The sequence below is a fragment of the Giraffa tippelskirchi genome, chromosome 11 (assembly GCF_054371585.1).
Source record: "Giraffa tippelskirchi isolate mGirTip1 chromosome 11, T2T-mGirTip1v1.2.pri, whole genome shotgun sequence".
Classification (NCBI taxonomy): Eukaryota; Metazoa; Chordata; class Mammalia; order Artiodactyla; family Giraffidae; genus Giraffa; species Giraffa tippelskirchi.
The window spans coordinates 112357855-112380473 of NC_137285.1; the positions used below are offsets into that span (position 1 = coordinate 112357855).

At 43.8% G+C, this 22619-nt stretch overlaps 2 protein-coding genes across 25 annotated transcripts in view; both read left to right on the forward strand.

Moving 5' to 3' along the window:
* LOC145527318 (calcitonin receptor-stimulating peptide 2-like) overlaps positions 1 to 5785 on the forward strand; it is a 141003-nt gene extending 135218 nt beyond the window's left edge. For 2 of the 13 annotated variants that reach the window (XM_081545060.1, XM_081545062.1), the window contains exons 4-9: positions 1813 to 1877; positions 2204 to 2278; positions 2407 to 2451; positions 3304 to 3398; positions 4151 to 4282; positions 4825 to 5785. In XM_081545060.1, the coding sequence (XP_081401186.1) occupies positions 1833 to 1877; positions 2204 to 2278; positions 2407 to 2451; positions 3304 to 3398; positions 4151 to 4282; positions 4825 to 4987 (555 nt within the window). In that variant the 5' untranslated portion in view covers positions 1813 to 1832 and the 3' untranslated portion in view covers positions 4988 to 5785. Of the gene's footprint in view, positions 1 to 542; positions 1432 to 1812; positions 1878 to 2203; positions 2279 to 2406; positions 2452 to 3303; positions 3399 to 4150; positions 4283 to 4824 lie in introns of those variants that run through there. The other 11 variants (XM_081545069.1, XM_081545071.1, XM_081545067.1 and 8 more) reach the window with 9 other exon arrangements.
* Positions 5786 to 11464: 5679 nt separating this feature from the next.
* The window catches only part of CYP2R1 (cytochrome P450 family 2 subfamily R member 1), a 90193-nt gene continuing 79038 nt past the window's right edge, over positions 11465 to 22619 (forward strand). For 4 of the 12 annotated variants that reach the window (XR_014069660.1, XM_081545045.1, XM_081545046.1 and 1 more), the window contains exons 1-2: positions 11465 to 11693; positions 20469 to 20610. Coding sequence is in view for 11 of the 12 variants with exons in the window: in XM_081545045.1 (XP_081401171.1) it covers positions 11469 to 11693; positions 20469 to 20610 (367 nt within the window). In the remaining variant the exon portion in view is untranslated. Of the gene's footprint in view, positions 11694 to 12062; positions 12362 to 12571; positions 12753 to 17506; positions 17676 to 20468; positions 20611 to 22619 lie in introns of those variants that run through there. The other 8 variants (XM_081545053.1, XM_081545052.1, XM_081545051.1 and 5 more) reach the window with 8 other exon arrangements.

Genomic DNA, 22619 nt, shown 5'->3' on the forward strand with positions numbered 1-22619 from the left:
CTTTCCCAGCATCAGAGTCTTTTCCAGTGAATACACTCTTACCTGTAACTGGCAGAGCCCACGTACATGCCACACAGTATCTGCATTGCCGCAATCTCCAATTTGGTTTTGAGCCCCTAAACCCCAATACTGTCTCATCCCCTCATTTCTGCTTCTAGACTTCAGGATGCGGTCCGCCATCCTGAACCCTTCGCTTGTACATTTTGCCTTTTCCGCTCTGTACCCCATTGCACTTGCGCACTTTCCACTAGTTACTCCGATCTCCGCGTCCCTTGCCGCCCGGTCTGAAGAAAGCCGATTTCAGATACCCAGTTTCCCCGCCCCAGGATTTTATTCCCTTGAATCGATGCCACTCCTGGGCTTAAGAAGCAGAACATTGGGATAAGAGCAGTTCGAGGTTCGATGTCCTGAAACGTGATACCACGAACCTGCAAGGGGAAGAGATGTGCCGCAAGGCAGGCGTGTCGAAAGGAACACTGGGGTTTCTTGACACCGAGGTCTGTGTGTGAACCTGTCACTCGGTCACTCATGTCTCGTTTCAGCTAGAATCAGTTCTCCTGGGATCTGTGCCCCCCACCCCCACCCCTCCCCGGCTCCGCAATGCCGCTGCAGTGCTTGCCGCGCTGGAGGGTGTCTACAGGCTGTGTGGATCATGTGCTGTGCGCTCAAACCCAGCGATCCTGTGTACAGGGAGAAGCTTCTTTCTCTGCGTTCTGCCTGCTGAGGACAAGTCAGGACCTCGGACCTTCCTGGAAGGCTTACAGCAGTCGCTCCAACAGAGAGATCCAGAAACCTGTTGAGCAGGGTGTAGGAGGGTCGAGGTGCTGGGTAATCGGGTTTTACAGAGCACCTTTATTCCAGAGAGTTATGGACGCAGGACGTAATTCTGCTCCTGTGTGCTGCGCGCTTGCTGCCGGACTGTGAGCATCACCTGGATGCCCCGGTGCACCAGTGTCATTTTCTGAGTGCTTGTGGTTAGGGAGCGCGCACATGTCTGGAGTCAGTACTGAGTTTGTGGGTGTGTAAGAGTAGACAGAAGCCAGCACGGGATTACACTCCCGCAGGACTCTTCAGCACCATCAAGCTTGGCGGGCTTTCTAGCAGAGGACTGAATTGCAGTAGATGAGGGTGCAGGGCTACCATCACAGCTCACTGGAACATCTTCGCAAACCGCAGCGGGAAGCTGGGCAAACGGTTGGGGAAGGAGGGTGAGCATTAGGTGATGAATGGTGGGGGAGGAGGCGTGGGGCTAGAGGTCTGCTTGGAAGCTGGGAGGCATCTAAGCCTTGCACTTCCCTGCTCAGGCTCAGCGGGGCATCCAGCCCCTCCTTACCCAATGAAGGACCACCCAACATGACTCCGGGTAGCTGCGGAGGGTGTTGATTAGGAAAGTGTATCGTGATCCCACGGAATCTCCTATGAACTTCCCTGGTAAGCTCTTCTAGATCCCTAACTGGGTGGAGAACAGGTACATGGTTAGTAATGATAACATTCCCTTAAGATTGGAATATGATTCCCATTTCAGAGATAAGTATGTTGAGACTTTACTAGTTTCTAGCCTGCAATCTTATTACCTGGCAAACTTACAGCTGGAACAGAGTTGAAATCTGACAAAGTTCCTGGCTTCCATGGCTTTATCTCCACACACCCTGCTCTCCTGTGCGCACTTCCTGCTGCCTGAATCCGACTCCCCGCTTGGGCACAGAATCATCAACTCTGCTGCGCATTAACCCTGAAGCGCTCTTGGACGGGGGTCTATGGTCAGATCAAGGGGAGTCAGGGTTCCCTGTAATGCTGGATTCTACTCTACAGGCAGGATAGCACGACTAGGAATGGAGTGGGACGCGTGCCTGTTCAAAACCCTTGAAAGCAAACAGGTAAAGTTAACCGTGATGTCAGACTGTCCTCAAATTCCGAGTTACTTTTCCTGTGTTTTTCATTTGTCCTCACCAACCCCCCTCTGTGCCCCCCTCCCACCCCCGCCATCAATGACCTCAATGCAAATACAAGTGGGGTGGTACTTCTGGATCCTCCATGTTCTGGACGCAAGTGATGACACAATCCTTCTGGGGCTCACATCCTTCCCCTCATTGGTTGCCCGGAGCTCCTGGAACCCTCCTAGACCCAGAGCAGTGGGAATAAAAGCAGCTGCTGGTGCTGGGAGGATTCAGAGGCATTCAAGTGTCTCTGCCACTTCTGCCAGAGTGCCATCGCCTGCCGCCAAAGCTACTGCTGCTGCTCCTTCCTCTGCTCCCAGCCACCTGCTACTGGCTGTCAGGTAAGCCCAGAGATTCCTGCCTAGATGGTATTCTGTTTCTCTTTCTCCCCTTGCTTCCTTCTCTCTCTCCAGTACTTTTTCTTAGCGGATCTCTTCCTGTCTGAACGGCTCTGTCCACTCCTGTCCAGGTCTCTTCACACAAGCTGCATTACTCTGCAGGGCTCCTTCCACAGGTAACCCTGAATGGTCTCAGTTTGCAAACTCCCTTCTTCACTCTCCCCATGCCCAGGCTGTCTCCAGTCTCTTTCCCGCGGCTCATGTGCTTAGGTCAGTCTGGGATGCTGAAGCTCCCTGGGGCACTGCAGGCTGATCCTTATGCAGGAATACCTTTATGAAGCCAGTGCTGTCATGGGTCACATCTCATGTCTAGTGGACCGAGGGAAATGGGTTTTGAATCCAGAACAGTGCAGGTGCAGGCGGGTGGGAAACAGGGACAGGTAGCTGTTAAACAGAAGCCCTCATTTGTGGGTTCTGGGAATTTTTTTTTGCCAGTTTAAGTCCTGGGTCCCAATTTGAGATTTCCAGATTGATTCTTACTGGTCATATTTATCAATGTGTGGAACAGCTGAGCATTGGAATTTGGTCCTTCAGTTTCTTGGGGATTCCAACAGCAGAAATTTGTCCTTGGGAACCTCCTTTCCTCACCGTGTGTAGTAAAAGTCCCACACCAGCAGGACAGCTCTGGGTTGTACAAGTGGGAAATTGGTGGTCACAGGTACTCCCAGTCTGTCCTTCTGGAGTTGGAGGACAGACTGGGAGTGTGTAAGGTGCTGGTAGCGGCCTATAGACCAACATCTTTTCACCCAATTTCCTGCCAGGTTTCTTTGCTAAACCAAGCATTCTACAGGCTTACTGGATCATCTAGTGGTTCACTTAGCTGTTGAGGATATGATGGTGAAAGAGAGTGACATGACCAGCCTGAAACCAGGACAACTGGGAGTTAGAGGCATAGGCAGGAGCAGAGCCCAGGTCTGTGGCTCACAGAATTTAGACCTGCCACAGGTGGTGACATTCTTCCCTTGCAGAGAGGTGTCATGGGGTTCTGGAAGTTGCCCCTCTTCCTGGTCCTCAGCATCCTGATCATCCGCCAGGCAGGCATGCTCCAGGCAGCACCATTCAGGTAAGACAGCCCTGCCTGGAGCCCTGTCACTTCCCATAGCCCCTGGAATCATACAGTCCTATGTTCTCAGTTGTGCTGTGCTGAATCTGGCTCTTAAGAGGGGGTGGTAATGTATGAATGTAAACATGTAGATAAGTTTATCATAAATTTTTTGTGAGACAAAGATGTATAGCACACAGTTTACAGATAGGCATATGATACATGATATTCCTTGCAAATTTCATATACTGTGAACCTCATAGCATACTTTTGTTGATTTTTACCAGACATATTTATCTTTAGGAAACCTAGTTACTAGTTTACCCATGATTTGAGCAATGAATTGCATCCTAATTTGCTAATTGCTTTGCCAATAAATGTTATTAAATCTGATATATAAAATCTGATATATATTTTATCTAATTTCTCACCTTCATTCAAATTAAAGTGAAACCATTTTCAGATTTAAATAATTTAATTAACAATGGCTATATTTTATACTAAAACTCATAAAATTCCTGAAAATCTAACCATCACCTTTCACAAGTCTATATGATCCACTTGGACCAAGCCACTTCTCTAGGTCACACCAGATCCTAAATCCTGGTGAAGCAGCAATTTTGGATGAACAATGGCCTATGCCCTGTCCATTGAGAGTTGGTTTAGTCATATCTGCGGGGGAAATCCCAGAATCCAAGAAACTTCGTTGTTTATCCTAGGATGAGGATTTTCAGGGACTTGGAGCACCTGTTGCTCTTGTTTCTCCTCCCCAGGCCGGTCTGGAAAAGTGGTTCTGTACCAGCTACACTCACTGAGGAGGAATCGTACTTCCTACTGGCCACAATGGTGAAATATTACGTGCAGAAGAAGGCCAGTGAGCTGGAGTATGAGACTGAGGACTTCGGGTAAATCTGTGTATCCCTCTCAGAACGGCTTACCTTCTCCATAGGCTTACCAGGAAGATGTATCCTTAAGCATGAAATTGGGGGACTCCTTGGTGGTCTGTGCTTCCAATGCAGGGGGTGCCAGTTTGATCCTTGGTTGGGGAACTCACGTGTTGGCCACATGTTGATCTCACACGTTGGCAAAAAAAAAAAAAAAAAATTGAGATTGGGATAGTGCCATAAGTGTCTCTCTCATTTCATAAGCCTTGGATGATTTTTAATTTACACAGAAAAGACTGGCTGTTACAGATCTATGTTCCAAGACCAGTAACCCGAGCCCCCTTTGTTTTATGATACCCCTGGAAATGTCTACAGGGAATGATTGTAGTATTTTCCCTAATGCTCTATGATTTTCTACTGTGATGATCGTATTTAGCAGAAACATTTAAGGTTCACTGGTGCCTCTCAGAGCAGTAATTTTCCACTGATGGTCCCATGGGGCAGCACCTGCCCTCAACCTCTCACTGACAGATCTTTTCATTTTTCTCCATGCTACAAATCAGCATCATTGCCCAGAAGAGAACCAGTAACACCGCCACCTGCCTGACCCATAAGATGGCAGGCTTCCTGGGAAGATCTGGGAGCAAGATTAAGAAGAACTTCATGTCCACCAACGTGGCTCCAAAGCCTTTGGCTGGCACCACAGGGGTCTTCAGAGCCAAGTAGTGAAATAACTCCAGCAAGAAGGTGACCACCCCAGTACTTCGAATGGCACAGCTGGTGGCTGGGTATTACAGACGTGCATGCCACACTCTAACCCTCTCTTGGCCTGTATCATAAAAAAAATCCATAGCAGAGTTGCTGACCCCAGTGTCTAGATATAGAACAGAGTCTCAATATCTGAAATCCCTCTAACTTGAGTTCATTTGTTTTCCAGTGTGTCCCGGTGATACTGAGATCATCTGCTGGGAAACATAGATCCTATTCATTTAAAACATTGTTCCAGACTTCCCTGGTGGTCCAGTAGTTAAGACTGCACACTTCCACTACAGGAGGCAAAGGTTTGGGCCCTGGTTGGGGAATGAAGATCCCACATGCTTAAGATCCCACACTGCAACATGCCACCCCATGGTGCAGAAAAAGCCAGCATACAAAAACTGCTCCTTGCAGTTATAATTGTGATTATTCTAGTTTTTGAGTTTGAAAGGCAAAGACCCTACCCTTTGAGAATATTCCCTACAATGTCATCTGGATTCAGAGCATAGACTTGGGTTCAAATACTGTGTCCTCTACTATGTCACCATGGGCCAAACCCTCTATAAGCCTCAGTTTCCCCATGTAACTTGAAGGCAACAATACTCCCTGTTAGCAGCTGAACTCTTATCTCTTTTAATTTGCAATGAAAGAAACTTGCAGAAAAAATAGTATGGAAGACACACATGTATGCATGCTTATTGATGTTGAAAATGTTCTTTTCCTTGAAGTAAACTAAAGCTAAATGCAAAATAAAATCATTTGCAGTTATCTAGTGTGCATCTTTTTAATATCTGATTCTATGTTCAATAAATATGACTCATGTCTCATTGGCTTATCTGGCAGAAAATCAGGGCCCTGTCAGCCAACTTTGCCAAGAGGTATTACATCCATTATGAATTCAAACTAACTTAGTCTTCACAGACATATTTTGTCCTTATAAGTGTTTTGATTGTGAGATCTTTTAGTGATAACATATCTGACAATGTTTATTAAATGGCAACCAAACTCTTAGTTTAAAACAAACTTAGCCAAAATACACTACATGTTTTCCCTGTGATCTAAAGTTAGAATGTCCTTAAAATAACTAATATTCTTTAATGTGTGTGCGTATGCTCAGTTGTGTCTGACTCCTTGCAATCCCATGGACTGTAGCCTGCCAGGCTCCTCTGTCCATGGAATTCTCCAGGCAAGAACACTGGAGTGGGCTGCCATCTCCTATCCCAGGGGATCCTCCCAACCCAGGGATCAAACCTGCACCACTGAGGCACCTGAGAAGCCCAAGCTTCTTTAATAAGCATGTGCAGTTTAACCTGTTTATTTTGCTCCTTCAAAGTTAACTCTTTTTATAAGCACAGTCTAAGAATATTTATCAAGATCTTTTCCAAACCAAGAGTAAAAAGGCTTCAAATTAGGACTGAAGTGACTCTCTGAGCGAGGTTCACAGATTTAAAGAATGGGTTGGTTATGTTCTGTTTCCTTTTTCTTCCTACTTGGTGCTCAAAGTTCCGTAAAAGCCCAGTTGCTTGAGAAGAATTTCAGTAAACTTTGCGGTCAACATGACTATGGGGAAGACAAGTCCCTGGCTATGAGCTAGTCCTGTGTCCCAGGCAGCAATTTCTGACCTCCACTGATTACATTTCCTGTGTTATACAGGCTAATAATACTATTTCTTTACATCAGAAAACTTAACTGTTTGTAATGATACATCTATTTGTGATTATTTATGTACACATTCCCCAATAGACTGTAAATACCACGAAAGTGGCTAGTTTTGCTCACCATTACATCTCCAGCATTTAGTCTAGGAGGTGTTCAATAATTCTGTGATGAATGACTGAAGAAACATGTGCCAAGTCCAGAGCCCAGATTTCTGGTTCCACTGGTGCTGCTCTGCATGACCTTGGACAGAGAATTACATTTCCCCTGAGTCTCAGATACCATGTTTGGAAGAGGGTCTTCAGCAAGATGGTCACTAAGTGTTTGTCCATTCACTTTAGACTTCTAATCTCTTTAAATATAAAGGAAGGAAGAGAAGTCGTCCAGATTAGAAAATGGCCCAGTAGGGTGCTGTAGAAGAGGCAGTGGCAAAGGGTGGTTGGCTGAGCATCCCTAGGAAATGACATGAATGACTCCCGAATGAAGTGTGACCTCTCTACAGCCTTTGGAAAACTTGTGAAGGGAAAGAAGTTTCTCACTGAAAACCACTTTTTTTCCTTCCTGTGTCAGTTGCTTAAATCCTCACACCCACCATCATCAACATGACCATGCTGACAACTCCAACAGATCAGTGTCCTCTCACCACCCATTCTGTCCTGGCTCTAAAAAAAAAATGCTGAAATAAACATATTCACAGATAAGTGCACTTTTAGGAACTTTTTTTAAACATTTTACTCTCCTGCCATTGGGGTTTGCATTTTCCAACTTAAGCTGTTTTGGGGGATGTTTAACTCATATAAATTAAACAGTAAAGACTGAACTTAAGGCACGGTGGGAACTTGTTTTAGTGGTTTAAGGGAGACTCATAAGGCTCCTCAAATCTCAGGCAGAGGTGCCACACTTTACCAGCTTTACCTCACTGCCTGACTCCTAGGAGCATCAAGGAAATTCAAGTGTACAAACCTAGTTCCTACATAACACTTTGTCAACAAAATCATTACTTAGGTACCCTTCCAGGGCTGAGACTCTGGTAAGGTATGTGAGGTATTCACCTTCGGAGCAAAATAAGGGGGCATCAAAAAGCTTAGTAATCAAGGTGATATTTAAATGTAACACTTCAAAATAAAAATGCAGAAAAAATTCATGATGAACAAGATACCAAGTTTTTAATGAGCCAACACCAGTATTGATTTTTTTTTCTTTTTGCCTTAGGCTTCAATATGGCTAGACTAGGCATTTGAACTCTTCCTCCCTTCCATCCTGATGAAACACAACTGTGAGTGTACATAATGCAATGTGCCAACAAGGCCCCTTGTGCTGATTGCATCACTGTAGGTTGGTGGGAGGGCTGTTGGGAGGGCACACAGGGCTCAGACCATGGGAGCAGGCATCCAAGAACTGGCAGGGAACCTTCAGAATGTGTCCTGGAGGGAGGCTTCCAAGTTCAAGAAAGAGGCTTCCGCTGGAGCACAGCCACTCTTTAAAACCATTACCTGTCTGCACATGGAAATATCAGAGCCATGTACAGGGTTTTCACATTTCTTCAGGCAGCCATTCAGACCTGCATACTGAAGAAGGGATCTCTGCCGTGAAACAGTGAAATACTTCATTTCCTGTTCTACCAAACATTCGTGTCCTGATAAAGTCCAGAGACAAACATAATATTGGTTGTTTTCTCTCACTCTAGGAGCAAATGCAGGGAGGGGGGACAAAGAGAGGGCTTTCTCTTTGCTGAGTGCTGAGAGAACACAGTAAATGATGACAGGAAGGATCTGTGTTCTGAGAGACTTTAAGTGAGTCGTGACGACCTCCCACACACACAGTGTCCCCAAGGGGCAGTGGGGGTGGGGATGAGCCATCTCATCAGTGCTGTTAGTGAGTCAGGCTGCCGTCAAGGCTTCAGCTCTCCTCTGCTAATGTAGGCAGGGGGAAAATGCCAAAGGAGAAATGCTCCTTACTTTACGTGAATATTTGGGGAATGAAAATTAATCCTTTTTGAAAATAAATGATGGAAGGGCACCACTCTTGAACCAAGCACCATACTGCCTAACAGCTGCGGCCAGCCAGACAACGCAAGTGGGATGATGTTGGGGAAAGCAGGGCAGGGCTGACCTCAAGACATCCAGTAGGTGATATGACTCCACTCCTGGTGCCTCTGCATCACTGTGCTCCACCTGCAATGTCAATCTCCTCCCTGGGCCATTTCCACCGACCTTTGGTTAAACACTGAGGACTAAGTTTAGAATGGTCACCTAACATATTATTTTTTCCATTTTACTAGAAAGTGATTGATTAATAAGAATTTTAAGGAATCCCTAAAGGTAATATATTAGGCATTTGTAATAGGCAGTAAGTCGATATTCTGTGGCTGGAGATCCTGGGAAACATACAGGACACTGGAGATGTCCATTTACCAGATAGTGAGCTCAAAACAGTTAAAAAGGAAAACTTAAGGCTAACTAACTACCTAGGTTACCCTTCAGTGTTCTTGCATCAGAGATATAGAAAGTGAGAGACTAGAAACACTCTCAGAGGACAAGGCTTGCTTAGCAGATGGGGGCCTTTGCTCTTGGCATTCCTTCCTTGGAGTATTTTCCCCATATCTCTTCCCCTGAGTGCCCCTCCATCCCCACCCCTCACCTCCAATATATCCACATTGTAATTCCCAGAACTGGAGTATGTTAGGTTTCGAGTCTTGGAGCAATAAAGTGGAATTAAGGTTGATAAGGGCTTCCCTGGTGGCTTAGAAGGTAGTCTGCCTGCAGTATGGGAGACCCGGTTTGATCCCTGGGTTGATAAACATCTGTCCATTGAGAAGTGGAGATTATCCTGGATTATCCAGGTGGGCCAAAGTAATCACAACTGTCCTAAGTAGAAGAGGCAGGCAGAGAAGGGGGCAGAAGGGTCATTGAGATCCAATGTGCTGCCTTTGAAGACGAAGGAAAAGGAACATGCCTTAAGAAATGTGCGTATCCCTTAAAATTTGAAAAAGGCAAGGAAACTAATTCTTCCATAGAGCCTCTAGAAGGAATGCAGCCATACAACCACCTAGCTTTTGGCCTATAAGACCCACTTTGGACTTCTGAGGACAAAAATCTGTAAAATAATAAATTTGTGGTTTTAAGGCACTCTAGTAATTTGTTACAGAGCAGTAGGAAACTAACACATCTTATCATTTGGTCTAAGTTCAAATGTCATCTTCTTAAAGAGACTTCTTGACATTTCTCACCTGATATAGGATTTTCCCATGTCCAAGCACTTTCTGTAACACATTTTCATTTTGTCTGCTTATTATTGAGACAGTCATTTCCTAGGCAGGTTGATAAGAAGTCTAGGGGTCCCCAAAGAGAGAGGGGTCTGGAATTCTCAAGGAGGAAGAAAGGACAAACTTTTTTTTTCCCCCCTCTACATTCCTTAGAATTATATAACAATAATGTATCCTGCTTGAGGACAGTCTCTGGAAAAAAACCTTCTTGCTAATCCTGTTATCTTAAATTGTAAATTATGGGGGTGGGTCTGGTGAGGTCTTTTCAACCTCCAGACATTCTTTTGATTCAGTGTAATAACTAATTGGAGAGTATATAACTCCATTGCTAACACTAACAAGGGGGTACTCTTTCTGCCCCCTTCTGATGCCTATGTCAGAAGCTTTCTCTATCTCCTTTATACTTTAATAAAACTTTATTACACAAAAGCTCTGAGCGATCAAGCCTCGTCTCTGGCCCCGGATTGAATTCTTCTCCTCCAGAGGCCAAGAATCCCGGCGTCTTGACATGGGTCAGCTACAACCTTTCATTATTACGTACAATTACTTTACTAATGTGTTTACTACTCTCTCTTCTCACAAGAATCTAAGTTCCAGGAGGGTAGTGGTTTTCTTTTCACATATTATCTCCATTGCTTTGCATACTTACTACATGGTAGACACTTAAATAATATCTGCAGTATGAATAAGCCTTAAGCTAACAAGGACCATAACACTCCTGCTACTGCTCAGTCACAAAGGGCAGCTGTTACAAGTGTCCCGTGGCCAGTAGGTCCCGTGTTGCAAGGAATAGGAGCAGAAATAGCAAACAGAATTTTCCAAGTAGTTAATCAGTTGCTTAATTTTAGGTACCTGGAAGCAAAAGTTTGAACAGTAAGCACTAACCCTGGGCAACTGTAGACCAGACAGCCTTCTGTGACGGCCAAGAAGTAACCAGTTGGGGATGATCAGAAAGCTGTGAAAATATATATAATTAACTCAGGTTGCCTAAATATCATGTAACTGCAACTCATAAGGGAATCACCCCTCTTTATAACGTAAGGACAAAAGGATAAATAAAAAAAGGCCTAATAGTGAGATTACTTTCTTTTTATATTGATAGGTCAATTCTTTAATGGAAATTCTGAAGAATATCAGGTTATGCTAAAGACAACAGTGTTGATAATCTCCAGTTGTCTGGTCAGATATAAGCAAACCTGGTTCCTAAAAGGATAGTCACAGAAAGGGCTGGCTGCCAGGGACGTTGGATCCGCCTGCTCTAGAGAGGGAAGCGGTGTTGTCTCGTCTTCCATGACCAAGTGCCCAACCAGCTAGGACTTGCCTACAGCCGCACATAAATCAAAAGGGCCGCACACCCTCCCAGACGAGAGCAAAGCCAGCAGTAACGAGCCCGAAGGCCCTACGCTCAGCCAGCCAATGGCCATAGAAATGGGGCGGGACCTCGGGGGTAATGGACCAATAGGATGCGGCGGGGTTGGAGCTTTCTTCGGGTCCTAGGGCTGCCCGGGTTTGCAGCCTCCGCCCCCGGCCATGTGGGAGCCTCACAGCGCCGAGGCGTTCGCGGCGGCCCTCGGCGGGGTCTTCTTCCTGCTTCTCTTCGCCTTGGGGGTCCGCCAGCCGCTGAAGCAGAGACGGCCGTCGAGCTTCCCCCCGGGACCGTCGGGGCTGCCATTTATCGGCAACATCTACTCATTGGCCGCCTCGGCCGAACTCCCCCATGTCTACATGACAAAGCAGAGCCAGGTGTACGGCGAGGTACAGCCGACGGAGGGCCCGCGCCTTCCTCCCCGGGGTGGGGGGTGGGGGTGGGGTCCGATGCTCGTGGGTGCCAGTTGTCGGGACCCTGCTCCGTGTGCCCGCAGCGTGGAAGGAAGCCCGCTTCCTGTGCCAGGGGACAAGGTCCTCAGGCGGCGCCACTGCCGGGGGCGGGGGAAAGGAGAGTCCTGCCCATCCGTGAGCCCCGCCCATCCGACGCCCGCGGAATCTGGGCGGGATTCTCCCGCCCCGGAGGGCGACGAGATGCCGCTCCCGCGCATGTGCAGTGGGACCCTGGACCCGCGCCGGCCGCCCCGTCGGGCGTCACAGGCGCTGCCTTCAACGTTCATACTCTGCGCCCGGCTTCTCGGGCTCACGGAACCTCACGCCGCGCGCGTAGGTTAGAGTCCCCTCACGGCTTCTGGGGATTTCTAGGGTTGAGTTAGTTAATGGTTAATAGGAGATCGTTGGGTATTTGCATTTGAGACTGGCTGGTCTAGGCGTCTGCTGTGAGGAGGAGAGAGCGCAGGTGAAGGACTGCGAAAGAGCGAATGAATTAATGAGTGAAGATCAGTGCGGTGTCCCACTGCTGTGCTGTCTACCTAGAGATAGGAGCACCCCCACAGCAAACACGGAGTCTCCCCTGCAGTGTGACCTCTCCAGGGCAGGTCTAATAGTCCTCCTTTTTTTTGGCAGGGGAAACTTTGGCGCAGACCTGCTGAGTCACTTGTAGGTTGCCACACAGATGCCAAAAGCAAGAGAAAGGCCAGAGTCCTAGCTTGCCTTGGGAAGAGTGTCCTAACGTGGAGGGGGCAGAAGTTTCCAGAAAACGCCTTGACTCAGCCCAGTTGATTTGTTTTAAATCCTTTCCTTTATAGGAAACTACTAGCCAGACTCTGCCAGGTTCTGGGATGAAGAGGTGAAGAAGGCAGTGTCAACTTAAAAAAAATGCCTGATGTGAGAGTTGGGAGTTAAGTTTTATTTGGGGGCAAAATGAGGACTGCAGCCTGGGAGACAGCGCCTCAGATAGCTCTGAGAAGCTGTTCCAGAGGCAACGGGGTAAGGCCAGTATTTATGTGACTTTGGTGAAGGGGTTGTTTGCATGTAATCTGGGCACATATTTTTGCAGAAGGTTTTAGTAGTCGTGAGGAGCAGATGTCACCATGAAGGAGTTGAGTGCTTTTCTAGATATGAAGAGATGCTAGAATTGGGTTCATAAAATCAGCTCCTGAAAATAGCAGCCTATCTGAAGACCTGTTCTGCCAGTTTTTTGGAACTGAGTGCCTCATTTCTGGTCTCCATCTTGACTGCCTTCAGGGCATATTGAAGGTCAGCAGGTGCAACAGCACTTGATGTAGAGGTAGATGGCAAGTGCCAATTTGTAGTTGACAGCAGTCACAGCCTGATTTTAGGTAGTTACAGTCCAGTGAGAGAGAAAAATTAATGATCAACCACAAATTGTGTGTTGTGAAAAAACAGGACTGTTTGGCAGTTGTGGCATTCAGGTTTGGGATTACATTCATATTTAAACCAGTTTTTACAAGAATTATTCTAAGTTTCTGCAGTTCCTTAATGGTCTATATCACTGTAGGAAGGCTGGACTTAAAGCAAATATATATAATTCTTAGATTTTATTTTCCATCCTCCAGTTCGTGAGTGTATTTGCATGGTTTTCCTCAAATATATTTGATTTCTGGTGTGTTGGTATGAAGCATCCTCAGTATTACAGAGAAATCAGAAGATGTGAAAGCACAAGACCAGAGGTTGAGTCCTCTTTCGTTAGATAAAACTTGACCTTTTCTTGTCTAAATCTTAATTTTTCCTGATATGCATCACGGTAATAATAATAACTGAACACAGCTAAGTGCTACTCAAATGTTCTTGGTTATCAATTACAGAAGAATTTATTAGACCTACATAGTAGAAAGTGTTTTTAGACCAGTTATGTGAAATGCTGTCATTCAGAATAGGAAGTTGTTTTTCATGTGTAGATATTTGAAGTGAAAGGAACTCAATTTTCTATGAACATTCTTTTGGGGGAGAGGGTAATCTAAATCTCCCAGGAATGTAGCCTGCCAGGCTCCTTTGTCCATGGAATTTTCCAGGCAAGAATACTGGAACAGGTTGCCATTTCTTACTCCAGAGGATCTTCCCAACCCAGGGATTGAACCCACGTCTTCTGTGTCTCCTACACTGGCAGGCAGATTCTGTACCACTGTGGTTGTTGTTCAGTGGCTAAGTCATGTCTAATTCTGCGACCCCATGAACTGCGGCACACCATGCCTCCCTGTTCCTCACCGTCTCCCATTGAATTGGTGATGCTATCCAACCATCTGATCATCTGTCACCCTCTTCTCCTTCTGCCTTCCATCTTTCCCAGCATCATGGTCTTTTCCAGTAAGTCAGCTGTTTGCATCAGGTGGCGAAAGTATTGGAGCTTCAGCTTCAACATCAGTCCTTCCAATGAATATTCAGGGTTGATTTCATTTATTATTGACTGGTTTGATATCCTTGCTCTCCAAGCGACTCTCAAGAGCCTTCTCCAGCACCGCCAGAGCCACCTGCAAATCTCCCAGTAGTGGGACCCAAAAAACTGGGTTTGCTTTTTTGAGGGTGTGGAACCAAAAGATACAGCCAACCCAAAGATCAGTAGAAGGAAGGATTTATTACTTGGAAGTAAAAAGAACACAAGGGATCTTTCCCAGGGCAGCTTTTCTAGAGAAGAAAATTGGGGATGTTTTAAGTTAAGGTATATGCATGTTCGTGAAGGCTTGGGCAGTATGTACACATTCATGAAGGGGCTTGAGCAAGAAAATTCAGCATAGAATGGGGATAGAGGGTGACAGGTCAAGACAGTTGATTGAAGTCCCAGAGTTCAAAAAGGTCAACATTTCTTAGGTTCTGGTTGATCTGGTGGTTGAACACTTCAGGCTAATGTTTACCATTTAAAGAGAACTGGGATTCTTTACAGCTGATGCATTATCTTTGCTATTATTTGTTTCGTGTGATAAATCATTTGTTCTTTTATTCCCTTAAGATTAATTGCTGAGACCTGTACAAGGGCAAGTATTGTGCCCAGGCTTAGATCCCCAGATGGTTTAGGCTGAAAATGACTTCTCTTAAGAAAGCTATTCCTGCTTCTTTCTTTCTGGGGAACCCCATCCTATCTGATGATATACAATAGAATATAAATTAAACTATGAATGTGTTGGAAGATTGTCATCTTGGGATAGGTAGCTCTGGTTTAATGGATTTATGGCATGAATTACCAGTTTTATTGTTGGTATAACTATTTAAAGCAGCCATAGATCTTTACAGGGTTCCCTGATGGCTTAGTTGGTAAAGAATCCACCTGCAATGCAGGAGACCCTGGTTCGATTCCTGTGTTGGGAAGATCCCCTGGAGAAGGGATAGGCTACCCACTCCAGTGTTCTTGGGCTTCTCTTGTGTCTCAACTGGTAAAGAATCTCCCTGCAATGTGGGAGACCTGGGTTCAGTCCCTGGGTTGGGAAGATCCCCTGAAGAAGGGAAAGGCTACCCACTCCAATATTCTGGCCTGAAGAATTCCATGGACAGTGTAGTCCAGAGGGTTGCAAAGAGTTGGACGCAATGAGCAACTTTCATTTTCACTTTGGATCTTTACAAAGTGGTCTTTTTACTGAAGGTGGTAAAATCAAATAGGACTAACCTGTTATTAGATACAAGAGTGGAGGGAGAAGAAAATGCAGAAATTGAAAGGATGTATGCATTGAAGAGTAGACATTGTTTGAATAACTCTATTTTAGACTTAAGTTGAAAACCACCTAAAGTATTAACCCTTTAATCTGATTGCTCTTTATCTTAGTTGTGAAACACCCCTACAGGTCTCTCAGTGTCTTAGAGGTATTTTCCAATTCTGACAAAGTCTCAGAGTTGGTTTGAGTTTTTAAAGTACTATACTTTTTTTGGAAGCAGAAGGAAACTATTATCTCCTATACTTCTAGAAGGTTGTGGAAAGTTGTTTATATGTCTTACTTATAAATAGAATCTTATTTTTCTACTATGTTTCATGATGATCTGGAGATGTGTGCTCAGAGAAAGTCATGGAGTTTAAAATTGCTTATGAGAAGTGACAATCACTTCAAGTGACACCTACTTTTATGAAGTCTGTGAATTCAATTCTCCTCCATAATTCTTGAAACGAAGACGACCAGCCCTCAAGTCTTACACAGTCATTTTAAAGACATTCTTATATAGAAGTGTACCACACTGAGACTTAACATTACCTTAGAGATCCACCCTGAATGTGTAAGCTTCTGCAGTGACTAATCTTAACCCAGATTTGCAGAAGCATTCCCTAGCTACCAAAGCTAGTACGAGGGGTTTTAACAGATTATTTTCAGGTAATGCACATAAGGATAATAAAATAATTACTTTGAGGCAAGTGGAGTTGACAACCTATAATTTATTTATACAGTAAGCATTTATTGAGATTTATGCAAGGCATTGAATGAAATTTTATGGAGTGTTCAAAGATGAAAGGGATGAAATCACTGAATCAAAAGAGTTTATAATGTAGCCAACAAGCAGAAGATAAGCATTCATAGAATGCTTCTGGTTTTTTGTGGTAGTGCTATGTTGCTTCAGTCGTGTCTGACTCTCTGTCTGTAACCCACTGTAACCCACCAGACTCCTCTGTCCATGGCATTTACCAGGGAAAAATACTGGAATGGGTTGCCATTTCCTACTCCAGGGGATCTTCGTGACCTAGGGATTGAACCTGTGTCTCCTGCATTGGCAGGCAGGTTCTTTTCCATTAGCGCCACCTTTGGTAGTATTAAATAAGTGCCATGGGAGCTTTTTTTTAAAATAAATTTATTTATTTTAGTTGGGGGCTAATTACTTTACAATATTGTAATAGTTTTTGCCATACATTGACATGAATCAGCCATGGGTTTACATGTGTTCCCCTTCCTGGACCCCCCACCCTCCTCCCTCCCCATCCCATCCCTCTGGGTCATCCCATTGCCCCGGCCCTGAGCATTTGTCTTATGCATCGAACATGGAATGGTGTTCTGTTTCGCATATGATAATATACATGTTTCAATGCTATTCTCCCAGAACGTCCCACCCTCACCTTCTCCCTCAGAGTCCATAAAATTGTTCTATGCATCTGTGTCTCTTATTCTGTCCACTAGCGCCACCTTTGGTAGTATTAAATAAGTGCCATGGGAGCTTTTAAGCATGTGCTGTGGTGGTTCAAGGGAAAAAGAGAGTGCACCAAGGAAGGCTTCATGGTGGTTGGTCCCTAAAGACTTGGTGGTTTGGACAGTATGGCAGTCAAGGGAAGCATTCCAGATGAGAATACAGCCCAAGCAAATGTTGAAAAGTATATGGCAATTACCAGTTTTTATCAAAGGATTTTTTACATTCCTCTGTTATTAGCACTTAGTCTATAGTGTTGTAAAATATGCTTAAATGTGTTTCTCCACCACTTTTCTTTAATTCAACATATATTTATCAGTTGTTAGCATATGCTATGTACTATCCTAGTTGTGGAGATTTAGCAATGAACAAAACAAGTGAAAATCCCTGCTCTTGTGTGGTTTACATTATAGTGGTGGAAGGGAGGCAGTGAGCAGGATAGGAACAGTGTAAACATGGTAAGTATATAACATGTTAGAGTATAAAGTATAAAATAACTAAATTAGGGTAAGGAAGATGGAGAATGCTAGGGGGTGAAATTTTAATGGGTTAGAGCAGGCCTCACTGAAAAAAAGGCATCTGAGCAAATACTTAAAGGAAGTGAAGTAGCAAGCTATGGGAATATCTAGGGGAAGAACATTCCAGACCAAGGGAACAAGTACTAAGGCCTTGAAGCAGGAATATGTCATGTTGAGAGTCACCTGTAAAGAGACAAGAGGCTATTGAGATAACATAGGGGAGAAATGAAAGATCAGAGTGATGAAGATTACACTAAATGAAAGATTAGTGATGAAGCGGGTAAGAAACTGTCATATTTTGTCTGTATTGTTAAGTTGAAACATCATGACGGCTGAGAAGTGATGTGGGGCTTGGATGAAAAATGGAGTCAACGTGGCCAGCTCAGGACTTCCCTGGCTGTCCAGTGGTTAAGAATCTGTACTTCCTCTGCAGGAGGTGCAGATTCAATCTGTAATCAGGGAACTATGATCCAGCATGCTGTTTAGTGTGGCCAAAAGAAAAAAAATGCAAAACAAAAAACACCATGGGCAGTTTGGGACCTGAATATAGTTGAATATCTACCTGATGTCCCAAAATTGCTTGATATATGGAAAATCACACATCTGGTATCATAAGTATTGTAGTTGAGTGCGGAGAGTTGAGGAGACACACAGGAGGCAGAGTTTTTCCTTTGTATTTACTTAACATTACGCTTCTGGGAAAAGACTTCAAGACCATCCCATTACTGCTTTGGAAACTGAAAAAAGCCCCTCCTTTGCTTAGCTGGTAATCACTTCCTTTGTACTGAAACTCACACTGCCACTTTTGACATATCGTTGCTTATGGCAGTCAGTCCATGACCCTTCCCCAAAGTTCTGGGTGTACCTTCTGCTCCGTTAGCAGGGTACATCCTTGTGCCAAAAACTCTATTGCTCAGTTTGTTCATTCAATTGCTACTTGAAGGTCTTTATCACTTTTTCTTCTATAAATACTTCTGTTGAACTTCAGTTCTCTGCTAAGCCTTCTGGTTTCCTCCATCCCACCCCCCAAAAATTGTGAGAATCATGGCCAAAATCCATTCTGCCTGTTTGCACAGAGATGAGGCTTGACTCAGTATTTTTGGCACTCAAAAACCCTCAGCCAGGGACTTCCATGGTGGTCCGGTGATTGAGAATCCCCCTTCCAATGCAGGGGCATGGGTTTGATCCCTGGTTGGGAAACTAAGATACTGCAGGGTAACTACTGCAACAGGAGAAATCCTGGATGCTGCAGCAAAGAGCCCTGTACACAGCAACGAAGACCCTGCACGGCCAATTTTTTTTTTTTAAAAAAAAGCTCTCAGCCAGTGCCTGAGAGGATGAGGATAAGCAATCACTGCATCTCACTGATAAGGTAGCACTGTTCCTTCGCTGGATTAGGCCCCTTTGTGGGGCTAACTAGAATAGAGTACAGGAGGTATGACATTTTAAGTGAACCTGTAGTGAAGCACATGAGAAACTGCAACAAGGAATAGGATGGATAGTCCATCTTTTAGCTCAGAGGCAGCCACCTGTACCAAAATGGCAAATGCCTATACTCCAATGTCAGATACCCTTAGGGCCCTCTGTTAACTTCATGGCATTCAGGAGCCTAAATAAATAAACCAGTGAGTTTCAGTATGTTTTGTTGAGGAAGGGGAAGTTTTCCCCTCTGCCCCTCTTGAGTTCTTATGGCTGGACTAATAATAGAATTGACACAAGACAGAGTAACAAGAGAGGAAGAAATACATTAGAATTCATGCGCATGGAGGTCTCATAGAAATGGGATGGAGGAAATGACCAAAGCAGGCAGATTTTATATTTTTTAGGTAAAGAACCAATAAATTTGCAAAGAATTGACAGGACAAGAAAACTTTGGTTTTGGGTGCTCAATTAGTGAAGAATCTAAACAGGTCTTGTGATTGGGCAGTAAATTAAAGAAGTAACAAGATCTGTTTAAAAAAGGCTTCTCAGCCCCAAATTCCCTGTCTTTGGTAATTGGCAATAGGGGTCCTAGGGCTTCCCTGGTGGCTCAGGTGGTAAAGAATCTGCCTGCAATGCAGAAGACCCAGGTTTAATCCCTGGGTTGGGAAGATCCCTGGAGAAGAAAATGGCAGCCCACTCCAGTATTCTTGCCTGGAGAATTCCATGGACAAAGGAGCCTGGTGGGCTACAGTCTGTGGGGCCATAAAGAGCTGGGACACGACTGAGCGACTAACGCCAACACAACAACCTCCATATGCAAAGAGTGCACCTTTCACATGAGAGATTTATTTCCTACTTTCAGGGAGATAAAAAGAGAGAGGTGTCCCTCATTTTTATTTATTTTTATTTTGGCTTGCAGGATCTCAGCTCCCTACCAGGGATCACATCCAGGCCACAGCAGTGACAGTTCCAAGTCCTAACCAGTAGGCCACCAGGGAACTCCCTAGAGTATCTCTTTTGTGTTGGCCGTTTCTTCAGTAACTTTTAATTCAAAATAATTAATGTGCCATTGAGGCGTGTTTTGGGATTACATATCCCTGGCTCCAACAAAAGTTGTCTTCAGTTTCAAAAGTCTCTTGGGCCTTTGACAATCCTCTCCCCTACCTAAACCTAGAATAATAAATGATATATAGATGGAGTCACCCCCTCAATTTTTCTTGAAAATAAACAGAGATTCTGAGATATCATTGACTGTTTTGAGTTGGAATGAATTTTAAAAGACCATATAACTCAAGTATTTCTTGATTTTCTATAGCAGCCCCGAAGCCCAAAAAGATTAAGGGTTCTATCCAGTGTCCTATATCTGTTTAATGGCAAAGCTTAAAGTATAACCCAGACCTCCTGAATCTGGTACTGTTTTCATTACACCACTTACAAGATTATGTCTTGAGTCATTGAATGCATAGTGAAATCATTGTGCTTGATATGCCTTATAGAGAGAAGGCACTCTAAACAGTCAGCTGGTTAATAAATGCCAGTATTTTCAAGAAATAACAAATACTGTGAAAGGTGGACTTAGTACATGTAGATTTCTCTGGTTATATTTCTCAATATATTTTTCCATTTAAATGTATTTCTTTTCTTTTCAAAGATCTTCAGTTTGGATCTTGGAGGTATATCAGCTGTGGTTCTAAATGGCTATGATGTAGTAAAGGAATGCCTTGTTCATCAAAGTGAAATTTTTGCTGACAGACCATGTCTTCCTTTATTCATGAAGATGACAAAAATGGGAGGTATGTTTGTTTTCACCTATCTAGTGATTTACTAAACTATTATAAATCACAGTTCTTATTTTATGTAAATTTATTACATAGAGTGAACAACTTACAACAACAGACTTAGTGACTGAACAACAACAATCACACAGTAGAGATTGGTTTCTGTTGTACTGATTAATTTTTATTGTTCAGTTACAAAGTCACGTCTGACTCTGCAACCCCGTGGACTGCAGCACGCCAGGCTCCTCTGTCCTCCATTATTTCCTGGAGTTTGTGAAAATTCATGTCTGTTGAATGTATGATGCCATCTAACCATAACCATCTCATCCTCTGCCGCCCCCTTCTCCTTTTGCCTTCAGTCTTTCCCAGAATCAGGGTCTTTTCCAGTGAATCAGCTCTTCACATCAGGTGACCAAAGTATTAGAGCTTCAGCCTAGCATCAGTCTTTCCAATGAATATTTGGAGTTGATTTCCTTTAGAATTGACTGGTTTGATCTTCTTGCTCTCCAAGGGACTCTCAGAGAGTCTTGTCCAGCATCACAATTTGAAAGCATCAGTTCTTCCGTGCTCAGCCTTCTTTATGGTCCGACTCTCACATCTATACCTAACTACTGGAAAAACTATAGTCAGGCTTAAATTGAAGAAAGTAGGGAAGACCACTAGGACATTCAGGTATGACCTAAATCAAATTCCTTATGATTATATAGTGGAGGTGATGAATAGATTCAAGGGATTAAATCTGGTAGACAGAGTGCCTGAAGATTGTGGACAGAGGTTCATACTGATTAATAAGAAAGCATTAATTAGTTAATTTAAGTTTCAGAACCTAACATTTGAGGACTTTCAGGCTGTATTACACTCATATTTTACATGCTAATTCTTCTGTTGTAATCTAGTTCTAATAAATACTGTAAATGATGTTTTAAAGAATTAGCACAAATATTAATATGTGCAGGTTTTGTGAAACAAGTATACATATGTGTGCACACATAATGGAATTAGAAGTATGTTTTAAGCTAGTCTTGAGTGCTTGGTGACATTTTATGATCATTTTACTTATAGATTTATAAACCCTGAAACAGCCTTTCTTAACTACTAATTAATATGATATGTAAATGAAGAACTGTAGGGTATGTGTGAAGGACTAGTATTCTCTATGGTTTAGTCTTGATCACTGTCAGATGATTACATATTCAACAAGAGAGAAAGGCTGAAAGTTAACAGAATGGATGAGAAGAAAGCAGCAGAAGACTAACATAGAATGTTGACGTCCGTACATCTGTTTTCATACTTAATAGTAAGAGTTTTTATGAACTTCAGATTTTTCTTTTTTTTTTTTAATTAGTTTATTTTCTATTTTTTAACTTTACAATATTGTATTTGTTTTGCCATACATTGACATGAATCCACCATGGGTGTACATGTTTTCCCCTTCCAGAACCCCTCTTCCACCTCCCTCCCTTCCCATCCCATCCCTCCGGGCCATCCCGGTGCACCAGCCGCGAGCACCCTGTATCATGCATTGAATCTGGACTGGCGATTTGTTTCACATATGATAATTTACATGCTTCCATGCCATTCTCCCATATCATCCTGCTCTCTCCCTCTCCTGTAGAGTCCATAATACTGTTCTATTTATCTGTGTCTCTTTTGATGTCTTGCATACAGGGTTATCTTTACCAATTGACTAAATACCATATATACGTGATAGTATACTATATTGGTGTTTTTCTTTCTGGCTTACTTCACTCTGTATAATAGGCTCCAGTTTCATCCACCTCATTAGAACTGATTTGAATGTATTCTTTTTAATGGCTGAGTAATATTCCATTGTGTATATGTACCACAGCTTCCTTATCCATTCATCTGCTGATGGGCATCTAGGCTGCTTCCATGTCCTGGCTATTATAAATACTGCTGCGATGAACATTGGGGTATACGTGTCTCTTTCAAGTCTGGATTCCTCAGTGTGTATGCCCAGCAGTGGGATTGCTGGGTCATATGGCAGTTTTATTTCCAGTTTT